We start from the raw sequence: 19,621 nt of genomic DNA, 5'->3' as shown, positions 1-19,621 counted from the left end.
TGGGGGATTCTGGGTGTTTTAGTCCAAAAACAAAAGGACTTTCTTAAACCATGCAAGAAGCCTGTTAAAGATACTTGCTGTCTGCAATTTTGGTGCATATGAAGGCAAAATAAATGCAGGTTTGCTTTGAAGAAACTGAATGTCTAGTTATTTTAAACCTCAGAAAAGGAAAATTTCTGTGCAGGAAAATAAGCAGTTAGAAGACATTTAGGGCAGCAGTGAACTGCTTTCCAATTTTGCATACAGCATTTAAAATACTGGGATTAGATACTGGCCAGGATTGTGTTGTGACTTCAGTGCACTCAGTAAGTACTTATTGTCCAGTAGAATTAATGGGTGGATATTGGAACAAAACAGATTCTAGTTGGACACATTGGAGCAACTTCTTAGTGGAGAGAGCTGTTTGATGGTATGGAGGGGTATCTCTTGCAGGCTCCCGACCATCTGGATTAAGAACAAAAACAGCAAAATGCAGGCCTATGACTAACACCTTCATTTCCCCCCCTCCTGTATGGTTTTTAACACCTGGTCTGATGAAGAAGCCTGTGGAGCTTCGAAAGCTTGCAACATGTATATTGTGCATTTTTATTGGCTCAATAAAGATATGGATGTCAGGTAGATTTCTGATGTTATTGGATTTACTATATGGCCAACATGGCTATCCCTGAATGTTCACATATAATCAAGCAAATGTGCATATGATATTGTAATTTAATAGGATGTGCAGGATATTGTAATTTAAAGATACAGTTTTAACTCTCCTAATTGTTTATGTCACAGCTACTCATAGAATCGTAGGCCCGTTCCGCACGGGCCTTTGCGGTGCCCCCGTCACCTAGCGTCCATACCGGCCTCACCCCAGCACGTGATGGGGGCGTAAAAATGGCCGCGTCCTATACACACGGGCGCAGCCATTTTTACATGCCGGACGCTTAGCATCTGCACGTAGCATCACGAAAATGACACGTCAAGTGCGCCATTGACGCCTCGTTGCATCATTTCCACGACACAAGAAGAAGCGCCATTTTGGCGCTTCTTTTTAGCTGCACTGGGACGCCTCGCGGTTTGGCCGCTGGGGCTTCTCGGCGTAGCTAATGATGGCGCAGGCAGAGCGTGACTTTTCAGTGCTCTGTAACGTGCCATAGAATCCTAGAGTTGGAAGAGACTTCAAAGGTCATCCAATCCAACCCTCTGCCATGCAGGAACTCTCAATCAAAGCACACCTGAAGGATGGCCATCCAGCCTCTGTTTAAAAACCTCCAAAGAAGGAGACTCCACCACCTTCCAAAGGAGCATGTTCCACTGTTGAACAGCTCTTACTTCTTAATATTGAGGTGGAATTTCTTTTCCTGTGTTTGCATCTGTTCTTCCAGATCCTCTTCTCTGGAGCTGCAGAAAACAAATTTGCTTCATCTTCAGTATGACATCCTTTCAAATATTTAAACATGGCTGTCATATCACTTCTTCACCTTCGCTCCTCTAGGCTAAACATACCCAGCTCCCTAAGTCACTCCTCACACATCATGGTTTACATACTTTTCACCATTTTGGTCAGCCACCATGATTTACAAGTAACATTAGAACAAAAAACACTACTGAGGAGTCCTTCAAAAAAGTCTCCTTTCAAACCAAGGCTCTTCCATCCTGGAGTTGTTCAAGGCTTCTCAAATGTGGACTCGAGCCCATTTTGGTGGTTTAGTTTGTCCTTAATTGTGTCTAATCTGAGATTCTGAATTTCAATCAAGATTCAGAAATCTAAATCTTGGGGTCTCTCTTGACTTGTCTTGACAACTACAGTATAATGTGATGTGCACAAAATTTAGTAGCCCCCTTGGAGCAAATAAATCCTGCAAAATCGCAGACAGGATGTTCCAGAGAGACCTTTAAATTAGATTTTCCACCCACAAAATGAAATATATTTTAGAACATGTCCAGACAGTAGAGTAGTCAGCCTTGTAACGTCATACTGGTTTCTGTTCTCTTGTAATGGTGATGTATACCTGCTGCTTGTAGGTATACTTGCACTGAGAATCTGTGTGTGAGTGGAGCTATATGGACAGATTAAAAAGTATGGTATTCTGATTTAGATGGTAGAATAGAGGACATGCTTTTCAAATTTGCAGAGGACACAAAATTGGGGTGTGCGTGAGCAAATCCATCAGAGGGCAGAATCAGAATTCAAAATGACTGTAACGGAATGGAGAACTGGGCCAAAATAGATTTCAAGAGGGATATATGTAAGGTGGTGTATTTAAGTAGGAAAAATTAAATGCACAAATATAGGATGAGTGGCTTGAAATTAGTACATGCGAAGATGACCTCAAGCTAAACATGAGCCAACAGTATAATGCGCCAGCCGAAAAAGCCAATGCAATTCTAGGCTGCATCAGTTCTGCACTGTATACTATCCAGATCAAGGGAAGTAGTAGTTGCACTCTATTCTGCTATGATCAGACCTTACCTGGAATACTATGTCCTGTTCTGGGCAATACAGTTCAAGAAGGGTATTGACAAGCTGGAATAAGAATCCATCTAAACAGTAGAAAGAACTTTTTTATTTTATGTTATTATACAGTAATTGCTGTTCAACAGTAGAATAGATTGCCTTGGAGGATGGTGGATTCTCCATTTTTAGAGGTCTTTAAATAGAGGTTGGATAAGTATCTTTCAGGAATGCTGGGACTGAGTATTCCTGCATGGCAGGGGGTTGGATTAGATGGTCCTTGTGGTGCCTTCCAACTCTAATAAGAGTCTATGATTCTATAATTTTATCATAAACTAGAGCAGCTGTGGACAAAGTGCAGCCCTCTTGGACTGCAGCTCCCATCAGCCCTAGCTGAATGTGAGGAATTGCAGTCCCCTGCAAATTCTGGAGGGTGACGTTTTATCTACATGTAGGAAAGGAGAAGAGGTCTGGATCCATGTCAGAGAACATTCAATTATGTCAGGAACAGATAAAATCTGGCTGTTCAGCTGCTGGACAGCAGTTCCCAGCAGTCCTCACAACAGGCTGTGCAAGCTATTTCTAATGGGAGTTGCAATCCAGCAACACTGAGTGCACTTTGCTCACCCTTACTTTAGGCCAAAGAACACAACCAGGTTATCAATTTATGCCTATTTCAAAACTGCTTGAGTCCCAAGGATTTGTAACAGTTAATGTTTTGAGTCGAAAACCTTTAGCAGGTTTACTTAATTCAAATTCCTGGGGGGATCTTTGTTCTGAAAGTGAAACAGGTTCCACTCTGCCAGCAGCACCACACCCAGCTTTGTTTGTGGTGTAAGACAGATGCTGGACAGATGTGCAGTGCAGCACTTTATTATGCAGCCTGGAGAAACTGACACTACTGCATTAAGTCTGTGTTGCGCTGCCACCATCTTGTGGCTAAAGGCTGTACAACTGCATATGGCATCCATGACTTTCTATATAAAAGACTGCTAAATTGCTAAATTTCCAACCTTCCAGCCAAACCCTGCAGGGTTGGGCAACCCTCCCAGTTTCTTTTAAAATGTCCCAGTTTATCTCTCCTCTTTTTCCTACTTTCCTCTTTTGCCTTCAGATTACTTCATTTGCTGCAAAGTGACTTCAAAGTGCAAAAAGTACTTTGTGCTTCATTTAACTCAAGAGAGGGAAGAGAGGAGGCGGCAGAATCTTGCCCTTCTCTATAGCCATTGGCAAAAGCAAACTGCAGCAGCCTCTCTTAGCTTCTCTGCCCTTCCCCATTAATAACCTTTGCAGCTTGACTACAATTGAATTTAGCTTAGTCAGTTATAACTTGGTTTTCATTGGTGAAATGTATGTGATAGCTGAGAGCCAGTGTGGTGTAGTGGTTTGAGGGTTGGATTATGACTCTGAGATACCAGGGTTCAATTCCTGGCTCGACCATGAAACTTACTGGGTGATCATGGGCAAATCACATTCTTTCTAGTCCTTGGTTCAAATATGACTTCCTTCTGTTGTAAGTCATTATTGTTCCTGGGGGGAAATCCCATTTAGTGAGGAGCTGGTCAGAAGAGAAGACAAATATACCAAGGGGGCATTCACTCTACGGAAATAACCCCGTGTGAAACTGGGTTATTTCCTTGCCATTCATGCTCTCCCTGAATGCACTCAGTGCACTTTGTGTGTGAGTGAGGCTGCCCAAAAACCCACTTAATCCAGGATATTCAATACCGTCCCCCCCCCCACCTTTTTGAAAGAACTGCATTGATCTGCATCTTTGGCAGTGTGAATACACTACCAAATCGGTTCGGATTGCTCTGTATCGTTCAAGGGATGAAGGCAGCTCCATTTTATCCCAAAACAATCATATGTGTGAATAACAACAGGGGTAAAATGACTCTGAAAGATTTGGGAACACAAAATGTAATGTGAACCACGATTCTGATACGCATCGGTGTGGCAATCCACATTTCTTTGGGATAAAAACCGAGTGTGAAGGCCCCCCAGTATTAGTAATTTGCAACTTGAAAATGTGTGTATGTGGTAGAAGAGTAGACTCCTTGCTGGCCACCTGGAGGCTACTGTTGATCAGTGTTATAGCATGAGGTTATGAAGTTATAGTATGTTCTTGTGTCTTGGACTTTTGACAGAGAACATATGGGCCATTTTACCTTATCTTTTCTAAGCAATATCTTGTGTCTCCATAGGTTACCTTCACAATCTCTGCCTTTCCCAAAAGTTCTTCTCCTCCAAAATGGACACCAGCAACACTTCTGAAGAACGTCTTTATGAAGACTATGAGGACTATCCCGATTACGATGACAACGTGGGTCTCCGCGACTCAATGCGCCTACTCTCTGTGGTGGTCTACACCGCTGCCTTCCTGCTGGGCGTGATTGGGAACGGTCTTGTCATCTTTGTCACTGGCTTCCGTATGAAGAGGACTGTCAATACTGTCTGGTTTCTCAACTTGGCCATAGCTGACTTTGTCTTTACTTTCTTCCTCCCACTGAGTGTGGCCTATATGGCCTTGGGCTTCCATTGGCCCTTTGGAAAGGCCCTCTGCAAGCTCAGCACCACTGTAGCCTTCCTCAATATGTTTGCTAGCGTCTTCCTTCTCACCATCATTAGCATGGACCGTTGCGTCTCTGTGGTGTGTCCTGTCTGGGCCCAGAACTACCGCACACCTCGGCTGGCTTCTCTGGTGGCACTGGGCATCTGGGTAGCAGCTCTGATGCTCAGCTCCCCGTACCTTGTTTTCCGGGACACTCGGCCCAGTCCTTTTGAAGAGAACACCACTCACTGTTACAACAACTTTGCCTTGTCTAGTGACTTCCAGTCAGAGGACGTTGCTGACCTGGGCGCGCATCGTCACCAGGCCATAGTGCTGACCCGTTTTGTGGCTGGATTCTTGGTGCCGTTCACCATCATCTTGTTTTGTTATGGTGCTATTATGGCCAAGCTGAAGGGGAATCACCTCACCCGCTCAAGTAGGCCCTTCAAGATCATGGTGGCTGTGGTCCTAGCCTTTTTCATTTGCTGGTTTCCTTATCACGTTTTCTCCTTCCTGGAGATGTCAGTCTCCACAGTAACGCCTTGGCTACAGATAGTCCTAGTGGTGGGGATCCCCTTGGCTTCGGGTTTGGCTTACTTCAACAGTTGCCTGAATCCTTTTTTGTACGTCTTTGTGGGGCAGGACTTCAGGGAGAAGCTGCGGACATCTGTGCTAGCTGCTTTTGAGAATGCTTTTAGTGAGACCTCGGCACAGGCATTGACAAAGAGCAAATCCAGTTTGGAAGTAGACTGCCACCTAGTCTAAAGCAAACATATGCAGCTGGGAGGCAGAAAAATATGTTGGAATGTTTATATACACACATATATGGATCCCTGCATATATTGCATTAGATGTTGACAAACCTTCATTTTATAATAAAGCTGTTAGTCTCAAAGGTGCTACATGACTCTGTGTTATTTTAATAACATTGGCCCAGTATATGGCATGGTTTCTAGACCCTTTACCATTTTGGTTGCCCTCCTTTGGACACGCTCCAGTTTCTCAACATCCTTTTTGAATTGTAGTGCCCAGAACTGGACACAGTATTCTAGGTGAGGCCTGACCAAGGCAGAATAGAGTGGCACTATTACTTCCCTTGATCTAGACACTATACTTCTATTGATATATACACATCAGCCATGGTTTCTGTGGGAAGACCTAGCATATCCTCTTGTTTCAGATAATGTCTTGCTGGTCTCACTAAGGACCTTATTGCACCACTTAAATAACCTGTCTTATTTCTTCCAAATTCAGCCAGATCCTACTGCAAGGATTTTGCTGCCCAAGCCACCAGGTGAGTCCAGTCCGTCTGCAGCCTGGGTCCTCGGTGCGCTTCGGAAGCTATTTTTTGAAGTCAGGAAGTTCCTGATTTCTAAATGAGGCTCACAAAGCATGTCTGGGATGCGGGCTGCAGCCAGGCTAGATTCTCCCAACTGCTTCATTGGCAAAATCCTTGCGATAGGACCCAGCTGCAGTCCGACTTCAATTCGGAAGAGGTAAGCCAGTGATTTAAAGTCCTAATTTTCCCCATTGTCTGATTTTCCAGTGAGGGAGAATGGTTACACAGGTTACCATATCTCTCTCTCAAAAAAGTTGGTGAATCATGGTACCAGGATTGAACTGTATTATGCAAACATTTTATAATCGGAAGGATTTACTGCAAGTGTAATGATGTCATGATTACAAACCAGTTGCAAATGTTTTATTCTGATGCTTTCCCTTCCATTTTCCTAACAATGCAAGAGCTATTTTCTGTAAATTTTGACACAGACGTTTCTACTGGAAAGAAATTGCTGACAGTGACAGATGCTACACATCTACAAGACTGAGGCTCAGATTAGATAATATCTTTAATAGGTTCCTGAAGAGGTCCTCCTTCAAGGGGTAAAATATATCTGTCACAGCACAGGATTGTCCTCACCTACACATTTCCAAAAGCATTTCATTTTTCACCCCAAATGGGCTGTTTTCTCTGGATCTAAATCAGAGCTGGGAGTCATGCAGTCCTCCAAGTATTGTTGGACTGCAACTCCCAGCATTCCTCACCACTCACTATGCTGGTTTGAAGTGTTGGGACTTGCAGGGACCCATGATTCCCATCCTGATCTACATTCTCATCCACACAATTTTCCCCCATAAATAATAATACACAAACTCAAAATAGTATTTAACATTTGTCGGAAGTGCTTTGATTGTGCATTCTTGCATGGCAGTGGGTTGGACTGATGACCCTTGCGGTCTCTTCCAACTCTATGGTTCTATGAATATGGAAAATGGCTAGTACTAAATTAGAATGAGCAGGACATTGCTTTATCAATGTTGAAAGAAGATGAGGAGGAGGAAATTACTTCAAGAAATATCTAAAGCACCTGTTTATTGGAGGTTTATTAGAGGTTCACAGTGGCCCACGTCTGGACACTTGGGTTTTGTTTTGGCCAAAAGAAGGTGACAATTTTTCTGGACTTGGACAAAGAAGTAAGCCTGGTTCTATCATTGGGGCAGTGCAAACCAACAGCCTCACAGCTTATCCTACATCATTTAAAATAGTATGCTGTCCTCAGATTTGTCCCTATCCCATTATCAGTGTGGAAGAAACATTTAACTACTGGCCAGTTTGGCTGATCTACATGGAACTGAGGGAGCTGCCATCTTGTTTTTTGCTTCAGGCATAAGGTTGCCAAAGTGAAAACTGGAGGCAGCTCCTGTACCTTTAACGGTTGTGCAGAAAAGGTAATTTCACCAGTTGTTGTTTGCCATGCATTCAGGCAAGAAGCAGCACCTGCTGAAATTCCCTCTTCTACACAATCCTTAAAGGTACAGGAATTATCTCTAGTTTTTCATCTACTCCACTCCAGCAGTTGAATGACTTGGGCTTATCCTGGATGGGGACATTGCCTTACCAGCTATAGACAGTGGAAGCTGTAGTCCAAAGTACTTGGAAGGCAGAAACTGGTGGACACCACTACAGTCCATTTGGCTTCCTCCCACACAGAGGTTGGAATAACTACTACGCCTTGGGACTAGAACCCAGGGACCAGGTTAGCTGGAGGATTCTGGATGTTGCAGTCCTGAAGAGTGACTTCTCCAACCTCTCCTTCCATAGCAGTGAGGGTCCATGTTCTATATGCTGATGGAACCTTATTTGCTTTCAATGCCAGGGCTCCCTCCTTGGAATATGGACAGTACAGCCAAGGAAATGGTGGGATTGTTGGTTAGTTACCTGGAGGTGGTCTTTGCTTGTTTAAGCAGATACCAGAAAGGCTGAAATTTTGCTTGTCTTGCAACTTGTAAAGGACACTCCCAGGGATAAAAAGAGGTAGTATGAGAAGCTCTTCTAACACTCCTGACATACAACAGAAACCACATCTGCTTAGCTGTTCTCACTGACAGCAGTCTGACTGGGCGGGAAGCAGCAAGCCGATAGAGATCTTCTTTGCTGTAAGGTAAGGATTATCAAATGGAGAGGAACTGTTGTCTTTCTTCTTCTTCTTTTCAAGGCTGGTCAGAGAACAAAAAGTTGAAGAGACTCCTACACTGTTAGTAGCTATGCAGAAGAGGAAGGAGGTCTGTGCAATAAATAGACAAACTGCACCAGCTGAAAATCTCCTTTTGCGTCTGGTCACTATATCCTTTAATAATAATAATAAAATTTTTATTTTTATCCCGCCCTTCCTATGATCAGGGCGGCTTACAGTATAGTTTAAAAACAACGACAACAGTCCATACAAGCAATGCAAAGAACAATAGAAAAACATCAACTATTCAAAATTAACAGATAAAAAGCCCCATAGCCCAACCTCATGGCCACGGAAGAGGAGGGAGGCCCACAGGATTTTTATTCGGGGAATGCCTGTTGAAACAGGAAGGTTTTTAAGTCCTTCCTGAATTGGGCCAGGGTGGTAGATGAGCGGAGCTCAATGGGCAGCGTATTCCAAAGGGCTGGGGCAGCCATGGAAAATGTCCTCCGCGTGGTGGAGGCTAGCCGAGCCCCAGGCACCTTCAGTAATTGCTGCTCAGACGTTCTGAGGGTGCGAGGCGGAATGTACGGGGAGAGGCGGTCCTTTAGGTATCCTGGGCCCAAGCCATTTAGGGCTTTATAGGTAATAACCAACACCTTATATTGAGCTCGGAAGCGAATGGGCAGCCAATGGAGGTCCTTTAAGACCGGTGTTATATGGCTGGTCCTGGGAGCACCAGTGACCAGCCGGGCTGCCATATTCTGCACCATTTGCAGCTTCCGAGTTTGGTATAAGGGTTGCCCCATGTAGAGTACATTGCAGAAATCCAGTCTCGAAGTTACCAGAGCGTGTACAACAGTTTCTAGGTCCCTCTGGGCCAGGTATGGGCGCAGCTGGCGGATCAGCCGAAACTGATAACAGGTGCTCTTGACCGTCGCATTCACTTTGATAGCCTCTCAGTCTTGGGTGAGTGTGCTAAAGAACTTAATTACCCAATATGTCTCTAGTGATTGATATGACAGCTGTGTTGCTGTCCATTTCTTTGCTGACTCTGAGCTGCAAAGGGTTGGATTTCTTATTGCATGTTCTAAAAGCCCAGGAAAGGCACCCCAGAAAGAAAAAGTCAGAAAAAGCATAGTGCTCTGGTTAGAGTGTTAGACCAGAGTTCAAGCTTCAGCATAGCTTCTACTTAGCTATAAAGTGGGTCCTTGATATCCCCTATGGTTTGATTCCAAGACTTATCAACTGTGGTTTGGTTCCAGACAGGTGTCCCTTATATAAAATGCAAACAACAACAACAACAACAACAACAAAAAAACAAGGATGCAGCCTGTCCTGGATGGGGTTATACCCCCTAAAATCTCAGGCTTGCAGCTTAAGGGTTCTCCTAGAACCAGCTCTGAACCTGCATACCCATTTGCACAGCTTAAGCTACTGCAGCAGTTTTATCTGCTCCTGGAAATGTCTGATGCAGCCTTGGTGATGCATACCTTGATTCCCTTCTCTTTGAACGATTGTACAAGGGGTTGCCTTTGGAAACTGTTAGAAGCTCCACTGAGTCTAAAATGCTGTGCCTAGACTGCTGAACTAGCTTTCATTATAGGAACATCTAAACTTTCTTGCTACAACAGCTTCGCTGGTTAGTAATCTGTTTCTGAGCCCAGTTTAACAGGTTGTTAATCACTTGTAAACCCCAATACAGCTTGCGTCCAAACTGTAGGAGTGAATTTATCTCCTTACGTGAGCCTACCTAACTCTTGAGATCTTTTGAAAAAAGGTTTTCTTTTGACCCTACTTCACAGACACATTTAAGGACATGCGAGAGAGGGCTTTCTTGGTTGCTGCTCCCAGATTGAAAAACTGCTTCCTCAAAGTTGGCTTCACTAGAAAAGAACACAGAAGAGGAAATATCTGCACTGAATTATGTAGACATGTCTTCTTGTGTGTCTGTCTACTCTGCTGTCCAAAGGTCACCTTTTGGTGGGCATCTTCAAGGCCTCTGATCTTTCTTCTTATGGTTCTTTTAAAAAATATATCTTTAAACTATACATGAACTGGATAGTCTTTCAAAAGAAGATGCCTATGAACAGACCAGAAACAGATTGATAGTTATTATTATTATTATTATTATTATTATTATTATTGATGCAATGAAGGTTTGAATCCTCACTTGTCCATGGAAGCCTACTCTCTCAGCCTTGGAGGAAGGCATGGCAAAATCCCCTTTGGAAAAATCTTCCCAAGAAAACCCTATACAGTAATAGGTTTGTGTTAGAACCACCGTTAGTTGGAAACAACTCAAAGGCAGAAAACTACAAGAAAGAAAAGATAATTTTTCCCATTATGTTCTGCATGAAACCTCAAATTTGAGAAGCTCTTTCCTTCCTTCCTTCCTTCCTTCCTTCCTTCCTTCCTTCCTTCCTTTCCACCTGCTTGGAGATGTGCATATCTAAGTATACTGTGCAGGCTCAGGTGTATGTTTGTGAGGCATTAATATAAGTCAGTAGGTATCCTTTGCCCCATTGTATGTGCTGAATTTGGTGTGCGCTGATGTTCTGACTCACTAGTTTGAATGAGAGGTGGAGAACTCAGGTTACGCTGTGATCAAGGATAGCATGTCTTCCTCACATGACCAGAGACATTTTTTCTCTTTTATCTTCTTGCTTCACATGTTCCAGGATCAAGTAAGGCTGCCTAGTGGAAGCCAGGCCAGTGCAGTAACACATGTCAAAATACAGAATTGGAGAGAGGCGAAAGGTTTCTTGGAGGTCACCTAGTCCAACGCAGGATCTTCAGGACAACAGCAGCACCCCAGGCAGATAGGCATCTTTCTCATTTTTTAAAAATTGAATTCATATCCTGCCTTTCTCTTAATATGGGAACCTGCACAAAATACATAGCAGCTTCTAGCTTCTTCTTGAATCACTCCAGCAACCTTCTGTAGCAGACTATTCCACTGCCAAACTGACAACCAGCGTTTGCAGGATGTTTTTCAGATGACGTTTGCGTGAAAGAGAAATAATGCAAGTGTGTGACATGGATTTCCGTGGCTCAGTAGGGATTTGAATCCTGATCTCCAGAGTCAAAACAAGGGGCTACATGCAGCATTTTTTTGGAGGGGAGAAGGAGTTCATTTTCAGCAGAATGATAGCCTACAAAATGCTGTTCCATTTGAGCCGGTTTGGTATAATGGTTTCACTGTTTGACTAGGACTGTGGAGACCAGGATTCAAATCCCTGCTCAGCCATGGAAACTCACAGGTTGAAATCGAAGGCGTTCATGGCCAGCATCCATAGTTTTTTGTGGGTTTTTCGGGCTATGTGGCCATGTTCTAGAAGAGATTATTCCTGACGTTTCACCAGCATCTGTGGCTGGCATCTTCAGAGATTGGTTGAACTTTGGGAAGTCACACTCTTTCAGCCTCTGAGGAAGGCAAGGACAAACCCACTCCAAAGAAACCTTGCCAAGAAAACTCTGTGACAGGCTTCAGTCTACCTCTTCAGATGTTGATGAAATTTGCCTTTGGATCTCTGCTCTGTGTCTTATGCCATTGCTCCATTACAGTTCTCAGAAACTAATCTGAGCTATTTATTTTTAGCTATTGAGTTGTAACATAATAAAATAAATAAAATTATTTATTATTTATTATTATTATTATTTAAATTTAACCTGAAGCAAATTTTGGCGGTGGGGAGGATCTGGGAATCTCTCCTCCGCAGCAATACCTGATAGATTTGAAGGGGAACCAATGTGATTTTGCTCAAACAGGGGGGCTCTTTAAATCAAAAACCAACAAGAATGAATGGATGCATCTATCAATTTGTTCGTAGGGCTCTTGCCCTTTTAGCAGTCACCTAAGAGGCAAACATAAGGCTCGCCCTCTCAAACGTTTTCCTGCATTGTGAAAAGACACAGGAGCTGCAGTGGAACACATGAGGCCAAATTCGGAAGGTTTCTTAAGTCTGCCAATGTTTTTCCTTTTCCTCTAATGAGAGGAACAGCTAGTCAACGACCCTTTCATGTCTTGGCTAATAGCGCATGTTGCATCCTCTTGACTTTCGTTCCATCACTTGCCCCTTGCTTCAGTGACAGGGCTTCAGCACTCAGCAACAAAAGGAACAAGAACAAGATGGGGAGCCTGAATTGGGGTTGTATCTGTGTGGGATGGGATCCTGAGAATTTGCTCCGACTGGTTGCAAATGGGGGTATTTATAGGGATGTATGGGGAGGTGTGGACTGCACCAGGTGACACCTTAGAGGGGGACGTCTGCCAGTGAAGTGTACCACCATCATTCGCTGCACGTAGAGATTGAACATCCTGGGAAGGACCTAGTCTACCTTTCTGGAAATGACAAGTTGGCCACCAGGATACTGTTGGCATGCCATGGTGAACTCACGAGGCCTCTCCCTTTGCTAAATGGTGCCTCAATACCTTCAAGACTTGCAAACAAGACAGGTAGACCAGGACAGCCTAGGACACAAACAGTGCCTTCAGGTAGCCTGGTCCACCAGCCATTGGCAGCAAGTAGACAGGAGCCTTTCTCTTCCAAAGAGACCTAATTTATTCCTGTAGGACCATTGGCTTGGTAGTTCTGAGCCTGGGAGTGTGTGACAGTATGATTTTCCTCACTGGAGGAGTGACACTTTCTCCATGTTGCAGTCCCAATTAATCTTGCGTTGTAACACTTTTTCAGCTGCTTTTAAAAAGTCCCAGTTACTCTCTCACCTCTTCCCACATCTTCCTGTGTTCTTGGCTTATGGTACTTCAGTTTCTTCACGTTGCATTCAGCGTTCCGGAGTAGTTATCCTTAGATTAACTCAGGAGGAGAAGAAAGGAAAGGAGGGCGAGAAATCTCACCCTTCCCAGTAAGCTCAACCAAAAGCAAACTGCTGCAGCCTCTCTTAGCCTCTGTGTTCTCCCCCACTAATAATAAATTGAAACTGCTTGGACACATATGTTTTCATCTGTCAAATGTTGCGGCACATGTCAGGGTTCTTGGGGTTAGACTTTTCTCTAGCGACCCTCCATTTGCTTAAAACAAACAGGAATGCCTTTGTTCCACTGCAGGCCAGGCTGGTGGTGAGGTTAGTTGAGCAATCTATTAAGAAACCAGGCAGGAGGTGTTCTGCTGTTGGTAACAGCAACTGTTCCTATTGCCTCCGAAGCACTAAAGGTGAAAAGAATTTTCCAGCAACATTACAGGGCATGATCAGTGGATGTGTGGCTGTATGGGAGGAAAAAAACATGTCTTGACTGGGCTAGCTACTGAATGCTTTGGAAATATTTGGCGTGTTTATGTGCAGAAAATAGGGAATGTGATACCTCCACATTTGGAGGCAGGACATTTCCCTCTTTCTCTCTTTAAAATATATTGTTTTAATATAGAATATTTATTTATTCAAATATTTAGATATCATGGCATCTCAGATAAGTGATAAAATGAGTTTGCGTATGTGTGTGCTGTTTGCCTTCAAGTCTTTTCCGAATTATGGTGAGCAAAGGTGACCCTATCCTGGAGTTTTCAATTAAAATTGTTTTGACCACTTTTCAAATATTTCCAGTAATCTTTCCATCCCTATCTTGACCGCTGTGATGAATAGATTTCTGGACTAGGAGGACTTTGGCTTGTTTTCAGTAACATAACCTATGTTTTTCTTTTTGTTTTAGCCAGGAAAAGAGAAAGGACACAATTAAAGGAGAGTCGCCATAAAAGGGAATGAAGGACACAACTGTACCTGCACTTCTTCCCACTAATGTTTCCCATACTTCTTATGTTGACTATGAGACTGATGAGACCCTGCGGAGAAATATGAACATTATCTCTATGGTAATCTACAGCCTTGCTTTTGTTCTGGGAGTCATTGGTAATGGGTTGGTCATTTTCATCACTGGTTTTCGCATGAAGAAGACAGTGAATACTGTCTGGTTCCTCAACTTGGCCATTGCTGACTTCACCTTCACGCTCTTTCTGCCCCTGAGCGTTGCCTACGTAGCCCTGGAATTTCACTGGCCATTCGGCCAGGCCATGTGCAAGCTCAACAGTGCGCTAGCCTTCCTCAATCTCTACGCCAGTGTCTACCTCCTCATGGTCATAAGCATCGACCGTTGCATTTCTGTCAGGTACCCCGTGTGGGCTCAGAATCATCGAACCCCTCGGCTGGCTTCCTTTGTGTCCTTGGGTGTTTGGATCATGGCTCTGTTGTTGTGTTCTCCAAACCTTCATTTCAGAACGACAGCCCCGGACCTATATGATGAGAATGTGATCAACTGCTACAGTAATTATGGCAACCACACGGAGCAAATTAAAAGCAGACACCATGGTATGATCATCAGCCGGTTCATCTTTGCCTTCATCATCCCCTTTACTGTCATTGTGGTCTGCTATGGGGCAATTGTTCTGAAGCTGAGGAGGAATCGTTTGGCCAACTCCAGCAAACCCTTCAAGGTAATCACAGCAGTGATTGTGGCCTTCTTTGTCTGCTGGCTTCCTTACCATATTTTCTCTTTCATCGAGACCAAGGTCATGGAGCAGCCGGAGCTGCATTTGGTGCTCCTTATTGGCATTCCCTTGACGTCTAGCTTGGCTTTCATCAACAGCTGTCTCAACCCGATCCTGTATGTCTTCATGGGACACGATTTCAAGGAGAGGCTGAGACGCTCCTTGCTTTCTGCCTTTGAGAATGCCTTTGCTGAGGAGACCAGTCAGAGCACAGCACACACCAAAGTCAAGTCTTCCTTTGAGCTGGACTCCCAAGACCTGTAAATATTACCAAGTCTACCTGCTCAAATAGGACAACCAGAATGAAAGCATCCCTAGCTGGGGATTGCATGGGTTCTGCTTGAAGTTGTTGAACTCTTCTTTCCATCAAGATGTTTCTTGTAATGTTCAACCAAAATCTTTTGTTAACTGCCCTCAAGTTGATCCCGACTCATCATGACCCTCTGGATGAGACATCTTCAAGACTTCAAGACTATTTTCCACTGCTCTAGTTAGGTCTTGTAAATTTATACCCATGGCCTCCTTCATAGACTCCATCCATCTCGCATGCAGTCTTCCTCTCTTTCTACATCCCTCCACCTTTCCTAGCATTATTGTCTTTTTTTGGTAATTTAAATCCATTGGATCTATCCTGGCTCTCTGATCCAGCACACAGCAAACCGCTTCAAAGTGCTTCATAATATGTGCTCCAGAACTGACTTGTGGTTCTGAGTATAGATGTGGATAGCACTGTCTAGCAGCCACATCTTGGACACTTGCTTGGCTCATAGTAGTTCCTGATGTAGTTATGTAACTTGAAAATCTGCCTATCCACTGAGATTACTGTGTGAGGATTTTCTCTGGTTGATCCAACACCTGCAGCAGAGCATGGGATAGTAATTTTTTATACTACAGCCCTTCAGATAGAATGCCTAATGGTGGCTTTTGAGAGCTGTTGTTCAAAGGCACAACATGTCCATGCTTTTCTATTGACCTAGCCTTTACAGACATCTCTTTCACTCTCTAGTTATGGCACTTTGATGGCATTTTAAATACCATAGCTCCATCTTGTGGAAACCTGGGTGCTGTAGTTTCACGAGGAATTTTCTGCCACAGACTTCTAGTGCCTCAATAAACTACAAATCCTATGAGTCCACAGAATACAGCCATGGCATTTAAAATGGTATCAACGGTATAATGCGAAAGAGACCAAGGCACCATTTTGTGGCATGTGGCTTAATGCAAAGTGATGTGTGCTTCTTTTAGTTTTTAACCGAGTTAGGTATCTTTCTAAAGATTTCAGGGATAATAAGTTTTTACTCATTGTTTGACATTACCTTCCAATATTGGAATAAAAGTATTTGTTCTTATGCTATCATTTGTGTGTTTGAATTTGTTCTGTCTAACACTCCAAACCTGCTTCTTAAAAGAAAAAAAAAAGAATGTGGTATAAAGTAATATAATAATAGAATCATAGAGTTGGGAGAGACCACAAGCGCCATCCCTGCCATGCAGGAACTGCCATGCAGGAACTCTCAATCAAAGCATTCCCGACAGATGGCCATCCAGCCTCTGTTTAAAGACCTCCAAGGAAGGAGACTCCACCACTCTCCATTTTCATTCATGTCTTGTATCTTTAAGAGAGCCTTTTCAACACAATTAAATTGCTGCCACTGTTTTAAAGATCCTTTGAGCCACTTGTGCCAGTAGGTGATCAGTCACCATCTCTTCAGTTGCTTCCTCTGAAATATAGCCTATAGCACCTAGTATTCATTGGCAGTTTCCTATCCAGGGACCAACCAGAGCTGAACCTCCTTAGATTCCAAGACCAGACAGAATCTGGTGCCTTTAGGATATTTATTACAGATTCCTAATTAATAGCCATATATGTTACATTAAAATTTTTAAGATACATTAAACAGATTTCAATACATTTAATTTGCATGGGGAAGGCCATGAACAGTGGAAGCTGCACACTATACAGATTCATATAACTGCTATCATTCCACCATATGCAATCTTGGGATTAGTAGTTTAGGGAGGTGCACTGAGAATTCTCAGCCAGAGAGCTCTCATAACTTACCCAACTGCAAATCCCAGGTTTCCATAAGATGGAACTATAGCAGTTAAAGAGGAATGGTAGCACTGTAATTGGGAGCCAGGGCAGCATTGCGGTTTGAGTGTTGGACTATGACTCTGGAGGCTAGGGTTTGATTCCTTGCTCGGCTATGAAACCCACTGGGCAGGTCACACTCTCTCAACCTCAGAGGAAGACAATGACAAGCAACCTATGAACAAATCTTGCCAAGAAAACCCCATGATAGGTTCGCCATAAGGACACCATAAGTTGGGAATGACCTGACGGCACAAACAGCAGCAGCGCTATAATTGTGTAGTGTGAAGGGGCCCAGTCTTTAATCTCCATGTCAACGTTTGTGATAACACAAAACTTTAGAGCAATGGGGTGTAATGACCCAAATAATCAGCAGATGTTTGGGGGGAATTGTCAAAATAAATCACTGTGTCAGCAAAATGGGAATAAAAAGGAAGGAAGCACTTCTAAGATATAAGAGAGGAAGAAAATGTGGAAATAGAATTCTGTCATACTAGTTTCATATCTGTCTCTCAACTGGAAAGACAAGGGAAGCCTAGCTGCTGAGTGCTAGAATCATTCCTCAGTTGCTATTTTTATTGCTGAACATGAAAGAAAGTGCTACGAATGCATAAATGTGTTGTTGTTGAATCATTTTTGATTTATGGTAACCATAAAGCAAACCTATCATGGGGTTTTCTTGGCAAATTGCTTCAGACAGGGTTTGCCATTGCCACCCTCTGAGGCTGAGAGAATGTGACTTGACCAGTAGGTTTATCTGGCTGATCCAAGATGCAAACCCTGGTCTCCAGAGTCTTAGATCAATGCCCAAACCACTGCAGGACACTACACCATTAAGAAGCTTAAATGCATAATTCATATACAGCCTAAATCAATAGGAGTGATGCTATTTGGTTTTAAAATATAAGTCAGCATTGTGTAACCTTTCTGGGGGCTTACTGTGGTTGCAGAGAGATGAATCAGTTGGGGATGCTTTGATTTAGATTTCCTGCATGGCAGGGGGTTGGACTAGATGGCTCTTGCGGTCTCTTCCAACTCTATGATTCTATGATTCTATAGATGAGATACTCACAATCTTGATGCCAGGATAGTAGGAATTTGTGCTAGTCATCCAGCGCTCGCTTCTATAGAAAGAAATCCCTTCAAATGTAGCAGAACTGGCTGAAGTAAATTAAGTAATGGACACTTAGTGACTGGCATCCTGTTAGTGACCTATGCATGTGTATGTTATGCTATGTATACCTAGTGAATTACTCGTCATAGTGCAATGGATGTATTCTGCTGGCATAGGTGGAAATGGAATTGCAGTGCTGTGTGTTGCAGTTGCATATTGTGCATTGCCACAATACAGCAGCAGCACCCAGTCATCGACATGTGTCGTGTAGTGTTACTATTCTTCATGGGAGTTTTGTAGTGCTGGTGAAGCTCCTCTCTGACTAAGGATATTTATGTATCAGTTGAAGTAGATAAAAAAATGCAGACAAAACCCACACATCATCAGCACATTTTCTTGGGTCCCCACTTTTGTGTGTACCACTCCCCCCCCCCCCAAGACCAGTGGCTATCTACACAATAGCAGTGAAATGCAATGCGTTTGTATAATTAGAGGACATGGGAAAGCTTACTCCTTTGGATAACAATTGTTCATATGCCTTGGAGCTTGTGGTTAAATGAGTAGGATATCAGACATTTTCATCTTGGGTTGGTAAGTACTTGGCAGCTAGCTGACCAAGTGAGAAGAGAATCGGCCAGTGGCCTGGTAGGCACAGAAAGGCTGGAGCTCAGGGAAAGGCCCCAAGTTCAGTTTCTGCCGTTTCCAGCTTGGGTGAGGAGTGGCAGTGTAGACCAGTCTTCTTGTGTCTCCCAACATATCTGGAAGACAAAACACTGTGAAAAGTTCAGGTAGATCAGTAGTACTCCGGAGTGGTCCCTGCACTGGTCTTGGGTCCCATTCCTGGAGAGTATCCAGCAAAGAAAGAAACAGTTGTAGTTATGGGCACACAGGAGAATGGATAGATGAATCTTAGGCCTGTTACAGACTGCCAAAATAAAGCTGCTTCAGGTTTCTTTGGAGGTATGCTATTTAAATGATGCGTGGGTCCTAAGAGTCCGGAGGTCGCACCAAAGCCACACTCCATTCCTAAGCACCTAAGCATCATTTAAACAGCATACCTCCAAAGAGACTCAGCTTTATTTTGGCAGTCTGTAACAGGCTGTAGTTTGCTAAGAGAGATAGTTATACTAAACACCATGTGCACAGATGCACAGAAGCAATAGTATATAAGGAGTGTTATTGGATAGATCATTGCTGCTGAAGTAAAGAACTTACCATCCTGAAACTTCAAAGCCAAAGAATAAGTAAGAATGCAGCTGGTGACACAGTGAGTTTAATTTTTAATGATTTTACTCCTTTACTCATTTAAAACATGCAGACCAAGAGATGTATAAGACATTATTAGCTACAAAAATGTACATCTTGCCTAGTCTATAAAAACTGGCCTAAACTGCAAAAACAGAAAGGAGTTTACACATCTTGAATATGAATAAAAACGTCACAAAGATTGCTTTTTAAAAAAA

General features: G+C 43.3%; 2 protein-coding genes across 25 annotated transcripts in view; both read left to right on the top strand.

The window, feature by feature from the left end:
* LOC121916316 (chemokine-like receptor 1) overlaps window positions 1-5,834 on the top strand; it is a 57,697-nt gene extending 51,863 nt beyond the window's left edge. For all 24 annotated transcript variants that reach the window (XM_042441258.1, XM_042441259.1, XM_042441256.1 and 21 more), the window contains one exon: window positions 4,648-5,834. In XM_042441258.1, coding sequence (XP_042297192.1) covers window positions 4,695-5,759 — 1,065 coding nt within the window. In that variant the 5' untranslated portion in view covers window positions 4,648-4,694 and the 3' untranslated portion in view covers window positions 5,760-5,834. The remainder of the gene's footprint in view (window positions 1-4,647) is intronic.
* An 8,335-nt stretch (window positions 5,835-14,169) lies between these two features.
* Window positions 14,170-15,216, top strand: LOC121915521 (chemokine-like receptor 1). Its single transcript, XM_042439838.1, has one exon. It carries the CDS (start codon window positions 14,170-14,172, stop codon window positions 15,214-15,216), a length of 1,047 nt encoding a protein of 348 aa, XP_042295772.1.
* The last annotated feature ends 4,405 nt before the right edge of the window (window positions 15,217-19,621 follow it).

The sequence above is a fragment of the Sceloporus undulatus genome, chromosome 9 (assembly GCF_019175285.1).
Source record: "Sceloporus undulatus isolate JIND9_A2432 ecotype Alabama chromosome 9, SceUnd_v1.1, whole genome shotgun sequence".
Lineage (NCBI taxonomy): Eukaryota > Metazoa > Chordata > Lepidosauria > Squamata > Phrynosomatidae > Sceloporus > Sceloporus undulatus.
Note: the sequence above shows the minus strand (reverse complement) of the source record. Positions and strands in the feature narration are given on the sequence as shown.